The sequence below is a fragment of the Typopeltis vanoorti genome, chromosome 3 (assembly GCF_054136105.1).
Source record: "Typopeltis vanoorti isolate ZY-2024b chromosome 3, IOZ_Tvanoo_1.0, whole genome shotgun sequence".
NCBI lineage: Eukaryota > Metazoa > Arthropoda > Arachnida > Uropygi > Thelyphonidae > Typopeltis > Typopeltis vanoorti.
In genome coordinates, this window is record NC_143551.1 from 171462716 (window position 1) to 171477613 (window position 14898).

The window sequence follows — 14898 nt, forward strand, 5'->3', positions numbered from 1 at the left end:
CCAACATGGTTTTGTTAAAGGTAGATCCTGCCTTAGCAATCTATTAACTATCCATAATAGAATAACATCAGAGTTGGACAAAGGAACTGGCTACACAGTGGTACTTCTGGATTTTGCTAAGGCTTTTGACAGGATACCCCATAGAACACTGTTACGCAAACTGGAGCAGATGGGAATGGATATTAAATTGGTGATATGGATAGGAGAATGGCTCAGGGAGAGATACCATAAGGTGGTGTATGGAGGAGCCGAGTCCAGAATGAGGCAGGTGACCAGTGGTGTGCCTCAGGGCTCTGTGCTTGGGCCAATGTTGTTTAATTTGTATATAAATGATATAGGAAACGGCTTAAAGGGAGATATTCAGTTGTTTGCTGATGATGCAAAGTTGTGTAGTGCAATAAAAAATCAAGCTGATGTTGAAAGTTTGCAGGAGGATTTAAATAAGCTGGTAAAATGGGCAAAAGAAAATGGATGTCAGTTCAATGTGGAAAAGTGTAAACTCTTGCATTTTGGGATTAAAAGATTACCAGCTGTGTACTACATAGATGGAAAGGTACTCCAAGAGATTGATGAGGCTAGGGACTTAGGGGTATTGGTAGATAAGGAGATGAAGTTCAGAGGACACATTGCTAAGGTGTCCAAGATTGCACATAGGATTACTTGGTTGTTGAGGAACACACTGACATCCAGAGATAAAGAGGTTATTATTCCCCTTTATAAAGCATTGATACTTCCACATTTGGATTACTGTGCTCAGGTCTGGTCACCTGGATTCCTTGGAGATGAGGAGGCTGTGGAGAGGGTTCAGAGAAGAGTGACCAAGTTGGTGAGTGATATAAAAAATGCTCCCTACATTGATAGATTGAGAGCTTGTGGATTGCAGAGATTGGCTGATAGGCGAAGAAGAGGGGATATGATAGAAACATTCAAATTACTAAAAGGTTTTTATAGGATTGATGCAGGGGAAATGTTTCAGCTGTGTGATAGTGATGGAAGAACAAGAGGTCATCTCTGGAAATTAAAGAAGAGTGTGGTTAACAAAGGTGTCAGAACAAGGTTTTTTGCCTGGAGGGTGGTGAATGAGTGGAATTCATTGCCTGACTTTGTTGTGAGCTCTTCATCTGTAAATGAATTCAAGAAGAGATATGACAGATATTGTTTTGCTAGTTTGGGTCTCCCGCGATGAGTCTACTGACTCCATGGAGATACCCGTAATAATAATAATAATAATAATAATAATAGTAATAATAATAATAATAATAAACTTTGTGTTTCCTAAAAACAACTTCTCACGATGAGTCGACTCCATGGAGGCCTGGATAATAAAAAAAATAATAAAAAAATCTTAAAAGTCAAAAACTGCACACTTTGAAGTCTCAATTTTTAAAATTGAGTCTTAAAAAAAAAAGAAGCACAAGTTCAGTAGTAGCATAGAACCTAACACAAGGACTTTGCACCAAAATAAAATATGGAGATTTCCTAATAACTTTTTTTTGCATAATTCCTATTGAGTCAACAGCATAGATTCACAAGAAAGGAATGGAAATGTTGAAAAATTACATCCAACATAATAACAGGGTTTACCCAGCACAAAGCTCAAAAATACCATGTTACACAAAGTTTGCTGCAGTTCTCTAACTGTGTTAGAGCAAAACTATGTTACATAAGCACCTGTGTTGTGTAAAGATTGCAGCAGTTCTCTAAACATATTAGAGTGAAATTGCATTGTTCAAGTATTATGATATATGGGGATTTGCATCTATATGACTTCCACATTGATTAAATTTTGGTATCTTCCTGCATCTGCCTAACACTGATGTGGTTTTCTATAGATGCATTTTTCGCCTGAAGTGGTCTTGATCATTGCATTCCAATGATGTTTGCCTGTGGCATAGCTTCTTTTTTTTTAACACCTCCAGGGAGTCCAAAGCCTCATCGAGGGAGGGCACCTGCTCTACACAACTCTGTCTCTACCACTCAATCCACCAACTGACTGCAATTACACCAATGCCATCTACCGCCGACCACCACCATTTTACATAGACAATCACAAACATCCATGGGCACGGCAGGATTCGAACCCACAGCCTGTTTTGGCTGGAGAGTGGATATGCTAACCACTCACCAGCTATAACCTTGATCAGATCCCTTTGTTAGGTGTATGGACCAGGAGATGATCAATTGTGCTTAGTGGTAGGTTTTTGCTTGCTGTTCAGTGGAACCATCACTACATGTCTTGGAGTGATGAAGAGTTAATGAATTAGAATGATTTTTCATTACTCACTGAGGTTAGATTGATCTGAAAAATCACCTAGTTTTTGGAGACCACATTATTTACAAAGTGGTTTTCTGCTAAAGTGGTCTTGAATGTTGTATTCATTGGATACTTGCCCAAGGCAAGTATCCAATGAATACTTGCTGAATACATACTTTTACTGCTATGGATTTGATCAGGGTCCTTCTGTGAGTGCTTGCTGAGGAGATGAGTAGTGCTGCTCATTGGTAGGTTTTTGCCTGTCACCAAGTGGGACCAATGTTGGGTATCCTGTGAGTTTAGTGATCCTTTTGCATTAATTACTGAGATTTAGAGTCACATCTTTTAGATCACTCAGAGTTCTTTTGAGAGGAACCCCTCACTTTAACAGTGGGAGGTTTTAACAGGAGGTGATCTTGAACTGAAGTTTCTGTTGTGAAATATCTCAATGATAAACATTGAGAAAAAGATTGTTTAATCAACTAGTTTCTTACAGCTTATCATGAACATCTTCAGGACAAAATTAAAAAATATGAAAAAAAAGCTTACATGTACAGAGTGAGTTTTAAAATAACAACTGTCATACATAGAATAAACTAAAACTAGAAGATGACCATCCAGCTGTTCAGACACTTGAATATTGTTGTCTATCATAGCCTAATTCACAACTATGCAGGTCTTTAATGTAAACTTACCAATGTTAGTTCAAAATAAGACCTTGAATTTTAATACACTGGATTGGAAATGTAGCATTTCAATGGTTTCTTTGAATCTACACACACACACACACACACACACGCACACACACACACAGTTGACATTCTTGTACACAACATATTGGGATTGAGAGCAGTTGATGATGGGGAGGAGAGACTGACTGTAGGTGAGCAAGAGGTGTATGGGGAGTTGAGTAAACTACATGTTAATAAGGCTGTGGGAATTGATAATATATCACCACATATTCTGAAAGAATGTGCCAGGGAGTTGACACCTGCCTTGACATATTTTTTTAATATGAGTTTTGCACTCAGTCAAGTTCCTAAGGAGGGCAAGATTACTGTGTGTCTGATGTTGTGGTTAAGTTGTTGGAGAAGCTTGTGAGAACTAGGATCCAGAGTTGGGTTGATAACAATGATTTTATCTTTGATGTACAGCATGGATTTGCTAAAGGGAGGTTACGTTTTAGTAATCTACTTACTTATTACAATAAAGTGACTGCTTCCTTGGACAGAGGAAAAGGATACACAGTAATATACTTGGATTTCACAAATGCTTTTGATAGAGTACCTCATGATAGGTTGACAGTCAAACTAGAGCAGATGGGGTTGGATATTAGATTGGTGCATTGTATTGGAGACTGGCTATCTGATAGGTATCAACAAGTTGTGTATGAGGGAGCGATATCCAGGAAAAGGAAAGTCACTAGTGGAGTGCCTCTGGGATCTGTTTTAGGTCCATTGCTGTTTAACTTGTATATTAATGATATAGGTGAAGATTTGGATGGAGATATTCAGTTGTTTGCAGATGATGCAAAGTTGGGACAAAGCATTAAGTGTAGTGAAGATGTTGTGGCCTTACAGGAAGACTTGAATAGATTGAGTGATTGGGCACGGAAATGGGTTTTAAAATGTAAGGTTTTAAAATTTGGAAAACAAAGATGGGATGCAGAATTTATGCTTGGTGAGAATATATTGTTGGAGGTAGAGGAAATTAGAGATCTTGGGGTGATAGTGGATAAGAAATTGACTATGCTTTTTACTTGTTTGTATAACTTGATTCTCAGCTCACGAATGATACCACAAGAATGGAGGGAATGTATGATAGTTCCATTGTACAAGGATGGTGCAAAAACTAATGTGTCTAACTACCGACCCATCATTATCTCTGATGTAGTAGTAAAAATTTTAGAGAAGTTGGTAAGAACTCGCATACAGAAATGGGTAGATAACAAGCTATACTCTGCAAGGAGCAGCATGGATTTACTAAAGGAAGGTCATGCTTTAGCAATTTGCTTATATTTTATAACATTGTTACGGCCAAGTTGGATAAAGGGAATGGATACAATATGATAATGTTGGATTTTTCTAAGGCATTTGATAGGATACACATGAAAGGCTGTTGCATAAACTGGAGAATATGAGTTTGGAATATAAACTCTTGTGAATCAGGGGATGGTTGATAGATAGATATCAAAATGTGTTATACAGTGGGTGTGAATCTGCCAGATTTAAGGTGACCGGTGGTGTACCTCAGAGTTCTATCCTTTGGCCATTATTGTTCAATCTGTACATTAATGACATCAGGCAGGGTCTAACATCAGATGTGAAATTGTTTGCTGATGATATGAAGATAGGCAGGACAATCAGGGATGCTGCTGATATTGCACTTACAAATGATTTGAATACACTGGAAATTTGAGCAAATGAAAATGGCTATCAGTTTAATGTTAGTAAGCGTAAAGTTATGAACTTTGACATGATTAGCATTCCAGTGGCATACTATATCAGCTGGGTTATGTTACAAGAAACTGAGGCAAGATATTCCTATCCACCAATACATCAAGGGATCTCGATGTATTGGTGGATAGGAATATGAAGTTCAAAGGTCACATAGCTAACGTTGCAAATGCAATTCAGAGGATAATTGCAATGTTGAAGTGAACCTTGATATGTAAGGATAAGGAAGTCATTTTGCCTCTCTATAAGGCTTTGATAAGAGAACACTTCGATTATTGTGCACAGATTTGGTCTCCCAGGTTCTAAGGCGATAAAGAAGCTGTGGAAAGGGTGCAAAGAAAGTTAAAAAAATTTATATCCAGACTATGGGATTTAGATTATGAAGATAGATTGCAAGTATGTGGATGGCAAACTCTGGTTAACAGAAGAAAGAGGGGTGATATGATGGATTTCTATAAACTTTTGAATGGGTGTTATGGGATTTCAACTGATGAAATTTTTCGTTATATGGAAGGTGAGGAGAGAACACAGAAGTTAAGTTTGTTCACAGTCAAGAAAGGGGTAAGAGCTAGGTTTTTCTCCCAGATAGCAGTGAGTGAGTGGAATAATTTGCCGTTAGAGATAGTGAGTGCATCTAGTGTGAATGAATTTAAGGGAAGATATGATTGCTGGCTTGGGTGATTTACAGCCTCCCTCAACGAGGTCTCAGATAATAATAATAATAATAATAGAAGGTTACTTTATGAGTAACCTGTTTTCAGTAAATAAAAGTTTTATTTTAATTTACTGCCCAGTGTATTTTATTTGAGTTGCTGAATTTTTTTTAAAAAATGCAATTATTTTGTTAAAATAAATTCTTCTAGGAATTGGAGGTAACCGATGCTGGCTTATACAAATGTAATGTAAAAAATTCAGCTGGAGAAAGCAATGCTAACCTTACTTTGAATATTGAATGTAAGTATCATTAAACATATCCTGTTATTAATGTTAAATTTGTGTGAATCTAATGCTTTATTACTGTGAAAGGAAAATAAATAATAGTAGCAAAGTTTAGTTTTCTATGTTTATTGGAATTGTTTATTTTGATTCACAAAAAGCTTCTTTATTGTCTATTTGTCATCAATAGCTAAAACATTATAAAATATAGAATTCAAGATTTCATTGTTATTTTGATAGGAGAGAAATATGTAATGAGAAAGAAAGGATATGAAAGAGTTGCTGATAGAAGTGGGGAAAAAAAAAAAGAGCGAGAAAGTAAAGATTATGAGTTTATTGCCTTGGTATGACAGGCCTGAATTGAGAAGAAGAGCAATGATTGCAAACGAGTCAATGAGAAGACTGAGCAGGAGAAATAGTGTGCCATTTATAGATGTATGAAGTGAATTTGATGGACGAAATGACATATATGGCTGATGAACTGCATTTGAATCGTTTTGGAGTTAGATGTTTGGAGAGAGTATTGTTCAATGAGAGATTGGAAGTGCAAAATCAGGGAAAGCAGAAATATTAAAAGGATGCAGCCAAGTGTGGGTACAGCCACCACTGAAATTTCACAGCTTTCAAATCTAAATGGACAGTGACATTATACAAGGGTAACTCTAGTTCAAGAGGATGTTGAAATGTACACAAATGTACATTTCAACATCCTCTTGAAAGTATCAACTTGGCCAAAAATTATTGGCATCAGTGAAACCTGGTGGACAGAAAATTATATAGTTACAGGGGAAGAATGTAAAGGTTATTATATTTTTAGGGAGGATAGAGTGAATAGGATAGGAGGAGGCGGGGTATTGCTGACAGTAGCTGAAGAATATCAACTTACAAAATTAGAAGTCAAAGTGGATTTTATATCTAGGGGAGATGGTTCATATGAGGCTATCTGGTGCAAGATAGAAAACAATAGGATAAATATATATTATTGGTTGCTGCTATAGACCATGGGGGGTTCACATTGAGATGGAGATGTAATGTATTACAAAGTTAGTACAATGAGTGCAGGCCAAGGATATATTATTATGGACTTCATCTATGGGGACATACATTAGAGTGAGGAAAGGGGGAGGGCATGGCAAAATGGAAATGGAATTTATGCAGTTCTAAGGGATAAGTACCTGAAACAGCATGTCATGAACTGAACCAGGGTTCCTTTTGTGGTTCTGGATCTGATAACAGAATCAGAAGATATATCTGTAGCTGAGGTAGACACTCAGATTCCATTTGGGGAAAGTGACCATGTGATCTTGTCCTGGAAAGTTGCCAAACATGTGGAATTCTCTATCAAGAAAGGGGTTTATGTTGAACTATGAAGTTAGTAATTATGACAGACTTTCAAAGCATATTGGAGCAGTGCCATGGTGAAAAGCTATTATTATTATTATTATTATTATTATTATTATTATTTAGGCTGCCAAGCAGTCAAAAGACTCATCACTGGAGGTCCTTCCTAGGAAACACAAAGTCTATCATACCACTCCTTAAACTAGACCATTCTCGCTCTCACCTCTCGACCTCCCTCCATGCAAAAAAAAAAAACACTCCTCACCCTCTTGCTCACAGCTTCCTTTTGTAACTTCCAGGGATGGCCCCTTGTCATCAGTCCTTCCCGCTGTTTAACCAAGCAAAAGAACTTCCCAGTGTCAACCCTATAACCACATCTCAAAAGTCTCAATCATATCAACTCTCCTTATATCTTCCAAACTCTGAGTCCACATTCCCTCATCTGATTCTCATAACTAACATTGTACAGTCTTGAAACCATTTTTGTTATCCACCTTTGTACCTTTTCCACAGTTAATTTATCCCCTTCAAATCCTGGAGACCAAATCTGAGAACAATAGTCTAAGTGTGGTCTGATCAGGATCTTATACAACGGAATGATAACTCTTTTATCTCTGCAGGCCAGTGGCCTTCTGATTATTGTAGCAATCCTCTGTGTTGCCTTCACCACCTTTGCAATATGCCCCCTGAATTTCAGGTTTCTATCAATCATCAATCCCAGATCTTTTGTCTCCCATACTTCCTTCAGTACAGCTCCTCCAATAGAGTAAGCAGCATTCCATCGATGTGTCCCCAACCTCAAGACTTTACATTTTTGTGCATTAGACTGATATCCCCCTTTCATTTGCCCATCTGCCCAGCTTATATTCAAATGCTCTTTCAGGGTTACCACATCTGCACAATTAATAATAACCTTTCCCAGCTTCACATCATGTGCAAACAACTGAATATCCCCCTGCAATATACTGACAATGTCATTAATATAAAGGTTAAACAATATAGGACCCAGTACTGAGTCCTGTGGGACCCCACTCATAACCCTCTGCCTCCTTGAAACTGCCCCACCATACACAACTCTCTGATAACTATCAGACAGCCAATCCTGAATCCAATTGACCAACTTGACATTCAAACCCATGTACTGCAACTTAAATATCAGCTTATCATATAGCACCCTGTGGCACACTGTCAAATACCTTTGTTAAATCCAAGAAAATGGCAGTATATGCCTTTCTCTCATCTACTACTCTGTAACTTTATTATAAAAGGCTAGCATATTACTAAAACAAGAGCACCCCTTCACAAATCCATGTTGACTCTCACAGATAACATTACCCTCATCTACCCAATGCTGTATACCGGCCTTAACTAATTTCTCCAAGCTCTTAACAACTACTGATGACACACAAACTGGCCTATAATTAGACACTTCCTTCCAGTCTGCTACCATCCTTAAGCAATGGCACTATTTTACCTTCCTTCCATTCCTTGGGCACCTTTCCCATAGCCAGACTTTCATTAAAATCCAAGTCAAAGGAGCTGCCAGTTCTTTAGCACATTCTCTCAAAACTCGTGGTGAAATACCATCCAGTCCCACAGCTTTACCGACATCCAAAGTACTCAGTATTTGGAACACGCTCTCCTCCTGCAAATCTAAACCTCGAATTTGCCCTATCCCTTTGGTGTTAAAATTTACTCCTCCAGGATGAAATACACCAATAAAGTGTTTATTGAACAATTCCTCTATGTCCTCTGCATCAGTCACTCTATTCCCATTTTTAACCCACAATGTCATTTTTCCACATCCATTTCTCCTCTTACTGTCCACATAGCTAAAAACTTCCCTAGGACTTTCTTTGGATCTTAGGGCCAATCTCTTCTCGTATTCCTGTTTCACCTTCCTTACCATACTAGTCACTCTCCTGGCCTGTCTCTTATATTCTTCATGCATCTGGTCTTCACCTGTCTCCTTATATCTCTTCCATAACCTCTTTTTCACATTCAGTTCCTGTTTAATATTGTTTGTCATCCACTTTACACCAAATTGTATCCTCTTCTTCACTTTTGGAATACAGCTTACTATTGCTGCTGACAAATATTTCTTCACAATTTTCCAAGCATTAATGATATCCAGCCTTCCAATTCCTTCCTCCATGAAACTTCCTCAAATTGATGTCTAAGACTATTATAATCACCTGCCTTATAATTCCACATATGTTACCATCTCTTTGTTACTCATGCATGTCTATTCATCTTCCAAGTCCAAACCACATGATCACTCTCTCCTACTGGTGGGAGAGATGTCATCTCAGTTATTATCAACTCTTCTAATGCTATGACCAAATCCAAAATTTATTCTTGAAACACTTGTTCCCTCTATTAGATGTTGCCTAAGACATTTGTCCCTCAAGAATTCTAGAAATTCCATTCCCTTATTGCTATATGCACCTTCCTCTCTCTCTCCAACTTATACTGCTGTAGTTAAAATCTCCCATAACAATCATTCTTCTTGCACTTTCCAAACTCAACTGTCTAAACATCTCCTGGTCCACACCCTTTGTGCTCCTTGGTTTTTGTAGCAACACCAAACTAAATATCACGTCTTGCCAATCTCTACCTCACACCATATGCTTTCAAAATCATTAGTATCACAGCCTTCCAAAGCCATCACTCTTAGAGGATATAAGTCATCACTTATCATAAACAGTACTCCACGACCAAGCTTTCCCTTCCTATCCTGCCAAAAAATGCTGTACCCTGCTACTTCTATTCCTGTTATTATATCCTCTTCTGTCAACCACCTCTCAGTGATTCCAATAATCTTTGACCAGGCTGATGCTATCAGCGCTACCAATTTGTCTCCTTTATTCTGAATACTCCTGGCATTAATACCAAGCATAAAAATGCCACTGTTTCTATACCCAGCATTATCCCCTCTAGACTCCACTGGGTTTAGCATTATTTGATGTTATTCCCCTTCTCCCAGGTACCCATTTCCACAACAGGCCACCCCTGCTACCATCCATCTTGGGCATTCTAGTTTTCCTGCATTGACACACCGACTCATTTAGAACAGCAATCTCTCCAGATGCCCACATCCTTTCTCATTCAAATGCAAGTGGTCTCTCGCATACAATTCCTTTCTGTCCTCAAACATCCTCCAAGCATCCACATATTCTAATCCTCTCTTCTGAAACATTCTAGCAATTATGTTATTCAATATTACTGCACTTCTGCTCAAGTCATCACTATCATACCTAGGCAAAACACACACTATCTTTCCTCTCTGCATCTTCTTTCATACAACCTCTAGCAAGAATCTCATATCTCTCTCTCTCTGCCCAATTTACATTACCTCTCAAGTCATTTGTTTGTACCATTGCAATCATCTTATCCACCCTTTCACCCCTCTTAATTGCCATAGCTGCACACTTTCTACTGTTCCTCCAGGCGAACACTCCTCACTCATCCTATCTTGCACACCATGGATCATTGAGCCCTGATACATTACACCTCTTATCACCCTGTTTCTCGTTGCTCCCTTGTATCCCCCACTCTCTCTCTCTCTCTCCTCTAACACTTTCTCTCTGTGTTTCCCCTACTTACCTGCCTTCCTGACATCATTCTATCTCTGGTTCCAGTGCTCCTCACATTCTTTCTTTCTCTCCTCTTCTATTATTCCCATAACTCTCTCTCATTCCCTATCTTCCACTGTTCCTATTCTCTCTTCTTCTATCATTCTCATATCTCTCTCTCTCATTCCCTCTCTTTCACTTATCCTTTTCTCTCCTCTTCTACCATTCTCAGACCTCTCTTTCATTCCCTCCCTCCTACTGCTTCTATTCTCCCCTCTTCTATCATTCCCAAAATTTTCTATCACTCCTACTCTGATTTGCATTGCATTCATCTCTTCCATTCTCCTAATCTCATCTTTCATACTTCTCATCTCATTCACAAGACATTCCACCTCCTCTTTCAGCTCATCTATCCCTCTCTGCAAGTTAGTCACTCTTACTCGCCATTCATTTATCCAATCAAAACCATCTCCGAAAACTTCGCTGTCATTTAAGCCTTCCACACTCCCGACTGTTATTTTCTCATTCATATTTTGCTCATCATACTCTCCTATCATACTAGTCATCTCCTGACATTCATTTCCCGTCCCTGAAGCAACTAGGTCAGTTATCAGAATATCTAATTCATTGATTTCTTCCCACTGCCTGCATCTTGCGCATATATACCCCCCCCCCCCCTTTCTCTCACCCGCCACATATCCACCTCCTGGGAAACATACATGCTACAAATAATGCATGCCACAAAGTCTGTTATTATGTTACATATAATAGAATTCTTAAATGGCAGAGGTCTTGGTGATATGCTATTTATGATTGCAGCTGCATCCACCATCATTCCTTACTGCCAAGTAACTACTAAACTAATCGCTAAAAATATATATGAGCACTGTATCATAGATATATATAAAAATAAAGCTAAATATAAACATATATATAAATATAACGCTATATTCAACTATACTAGATAGCAACAATATACAGGGTGTTCGGGATAAATTTGACATATTTATAATTAATTATATTTTTCCGTAAGTTACATGTATTAACACACACTTCTCTTCATTTAAAAGTTTGGACCCTTCTTCATTCATATACAAGATGTCAGAAAGGATGGATAGCTGGAACCCACCTGAATCATGGAAGAGAATAACTTGTATCATGATGATTCGTGCCCGCCATCAAAATAAGGATATTACGACTGCTGCCCAATGCTCCCTGAATACAGTAAAAACAATCAGGCATGAACTAGAGACTTGCAATGGTGACTACGAGGATGTAGCAAGAAGAAAGATCCCTAGCAGACGATCTGATTGCGTTCGTACAGCAGAATTCCTCGCAAATCTGCAGGAACAGGTGTTGAAGAACCCTGGCATTGGAATTCGGGCTTTGTTCGTGGAGTTGCTAACTGTAGTCAAGCCCTGGATAACAAGGGTAGCCAATGGTAGGCCGTATGTATGGCAGCAGGATTCGGCCCCTTGCCACACCTCTGGGAAAAGTCAAAAATGGTTGTCTGAAAATTTCTACGACTTCACCAGTCCAAATGTTTGGCCTCCAAACTCCCCAGACCTTAACCCCATGGATTATTTTGTATGGGGCGCAGTTGAAAAAGACACTAATCGCACTTCCAGTAATACAAAAGCCCAGTTAATGGATAAAATTAAAACAGTTTTTGCGGCCCTTCCCAGGGAGACTGTAGCATCAGCTTGTTCGAGGTTCCGAAGCAGAATTGAAGCTGTGATCGATGCTAATGGTGGTTATTTTGAGTAAATCTTGTTGATAGTATTGTAATTAACTCTGCCTGTAATGTTTTTTTGTCAATTCATTAAATTTAATAGATACAAAGAAGATTTTCTTTTTCCTTACGAAACTGTCAAATTTATCCCGAACACCCTGTATATGCCACAAACAATGCATGCCACAAAGTCTTTTATTATGTTACATATAACAGAATTCTTAAATGGCTGAGGTTTTGGTGACATGCTATTTATGATTACAGCTGCATCTGCCATCATTCCTTACTGCCAAGTAACTATTAAACTAATTGCTAAAAATATATATGAACACTGTATCATAGATAGATCTATATAAAAATAAAGCTAAATATAAACATATATATAAATATAATGCTATATTCAACTATACTAGATAGTGAAAACTTATCTTCTCTTCTACTGCAAATGCTGCTGACTGTGACCTCACCTTCTCGGTAACCCAAAAATAACACAATATATAACACTGAAACTCCAAAAGCAGAACCACTAAAGAACACTTGTGTTACTGAGAAAATAATGTAGCACAATTCACAAAAGAATTCACACTATATACCTTTTAAAAAAAACACTTTTTTTTTTTACCACAGCTCAAATCACCCACTGCGTACTTTGGTGACCTTAGTGCCACCATATGTTAGTGGCATGCAAGCGATCAGGGATTGTTTGAGAGATGCAGTATCAGACTGCATACCCAAGGTCAAAAAAAAAAAAAAAAAACACTGTGGAGGGAATATAAAGAAAAAGATGATCAGCATACTCATGAGCACAAAGTGCAAGCAAGAAGGGTGGCTAGTATGTAGAAAAGACCAAATCAGATTATGAGAGAAAATTAGTTGACTGGGCCAAAGTAAATCCAAAAGAGTTTTTTTGTTATGTAGCAATTAAAAAATAAATTGATTATTATTATTATGTGATACCTCCAGGGAGTCCAAAGACTCATCGAGGGAGAGTGTGCCAACAGCATCGAACGATTCATCTCTTTCCAACTACTAACCATGCTGAAACTTGCTTAACTTTTTGGGTGAGCCATTAGTAGCAGAGGCTCTACCAATCGACCAACCTTTGCTGGACTATGAAAGGATGACTTTAATCTTTTAATAATTAACCAGGTTTGATTCATAGATGTTTTTTTATTTATTAACTGAATGTTTCTCTATCATGTTTGTTTATCTAACATCTCTATATGGTTCCAATATCTCGTATCTCCTCAACTTCCTCAATTTCCCATCCGAGTGTATACTTTTCATCTCATTGTTACCTATTTCAGAACCTTACTCTTTGCAACATTGAATTGACATTTCTGTACTGTTACCCACTCATACAATCTCTTGAAGTCCTCCTGTAAGGCAAGATCATCTGCTTGATTCCTCATCACTCTCCCCAATTTTGCATCATCTGTAAACAGTTGTATATATCACCTGTTAACCCTATTCCTCATTAATATACAAAGTAAATAATAATGGTTCAAAAATTGACCTGTGTGGCACACCACTAGTAATCTTTCTCCTTTGAGATAGTGCCCCCATACCCTTGCATACACAACTTGTTGACCTATCCAATAGTTATTCACCTATCCAACTCACTAGTCTATTATCCATTCCCATCTGCCTTCAGTTTAGTGACCAACTTGTGGTGTGGCAGTCTATCAAAAGGCTTTGCAAAATCTAAGCATACCATTATTTATGCATCTCCCCTTTCCAATACATTCATCATCTTGTTATAGTACATAAGCAAGTTTGTAAAACATGATATCCCTTTAACAAACCCATGCTAATAATCACAAAGAATACCACTGTTATCAACTCACTTTTGTATCCTATATCTCACCGACCTCTCAAATACCTAAACTACAATTCCAGATGTACAGATTTGTTACCTTAGCCTTATCACCATCTTTGTGAAGTGGAACAATTTTGCCTTCTTTCCACTCCTTTGGGGCTTCTGCTGTTGCAAGACTTTTATTAAACAGGTAGGCCAAGGCTGATGATAACTCCTTGGAATATTTCATCAAGACACATGGTTATATGTCATCAAGTCCTATTGCCATATTTACTCACTACTAAGTATTTACTCACTTGCCCACCATTAAGTCTTTTCTCATTTCATTCTCTACACTTAAGCATCTGATTTCACACTGAGAATGCAGCACCCTGATGAACTGCTCACTGAACACCTTGGCTATGTCCTCTGCAGCAGTTACCAGTCTCCCACTTTTATCCATTAATGTCTTCTAACTATAATCATTCTTCTTTCTACTTGCTACATATTGAAAAAACTCACGTTTTTCTTGGCCCAGTTTGCTAATTTCTACTCATACTGCACTTTTGTTGTCCTTATTAACTGAGTCTCTCTCTCTCTCTCCTGGCTTGCTCTTTATATTCTCTGTGCAACTGATTATTACCATTATTCATCTTGTACTGCCTCCAAAATGCCTTCTTCTTCTTCCAGATTTCATGCTTAATATATTCATGGTGGGCAGTGCCTACATGTCTATTAACCACTGGCAGGAACAAGCAAGCATATTTTCACAAAGATTATATGGCATGTTAGTTGCATCTTGTAAA

At 38.0% G+C, this 14898-nt stretch overlaps 1 protein-coding gene across 5 annotated transcripts in view; it reads left to right on the forward strand.

The window, feature by feature from the left end:
• Window positions 1–14898, forward strand: part of LOC150108743 (twitchin-like) — a 2666638-nt gene that overhangs the window by 305108 nt on the left and 2346632 nt on the right. For all 5 annotated transcript variants that reach the window (XM_090390962.1, XM_090390961.1, XM_090390964.1 and 2 more), the window contains one exon: window positions 5574–5664. In XM_090390962.1, coding sequence (XP_090247088.1) covers window positions 5574–5664 — 91 coding nt within the window. The remainder of the gene's footprint in view (window positions 1–5573; window positions 5665–14898) is intronic.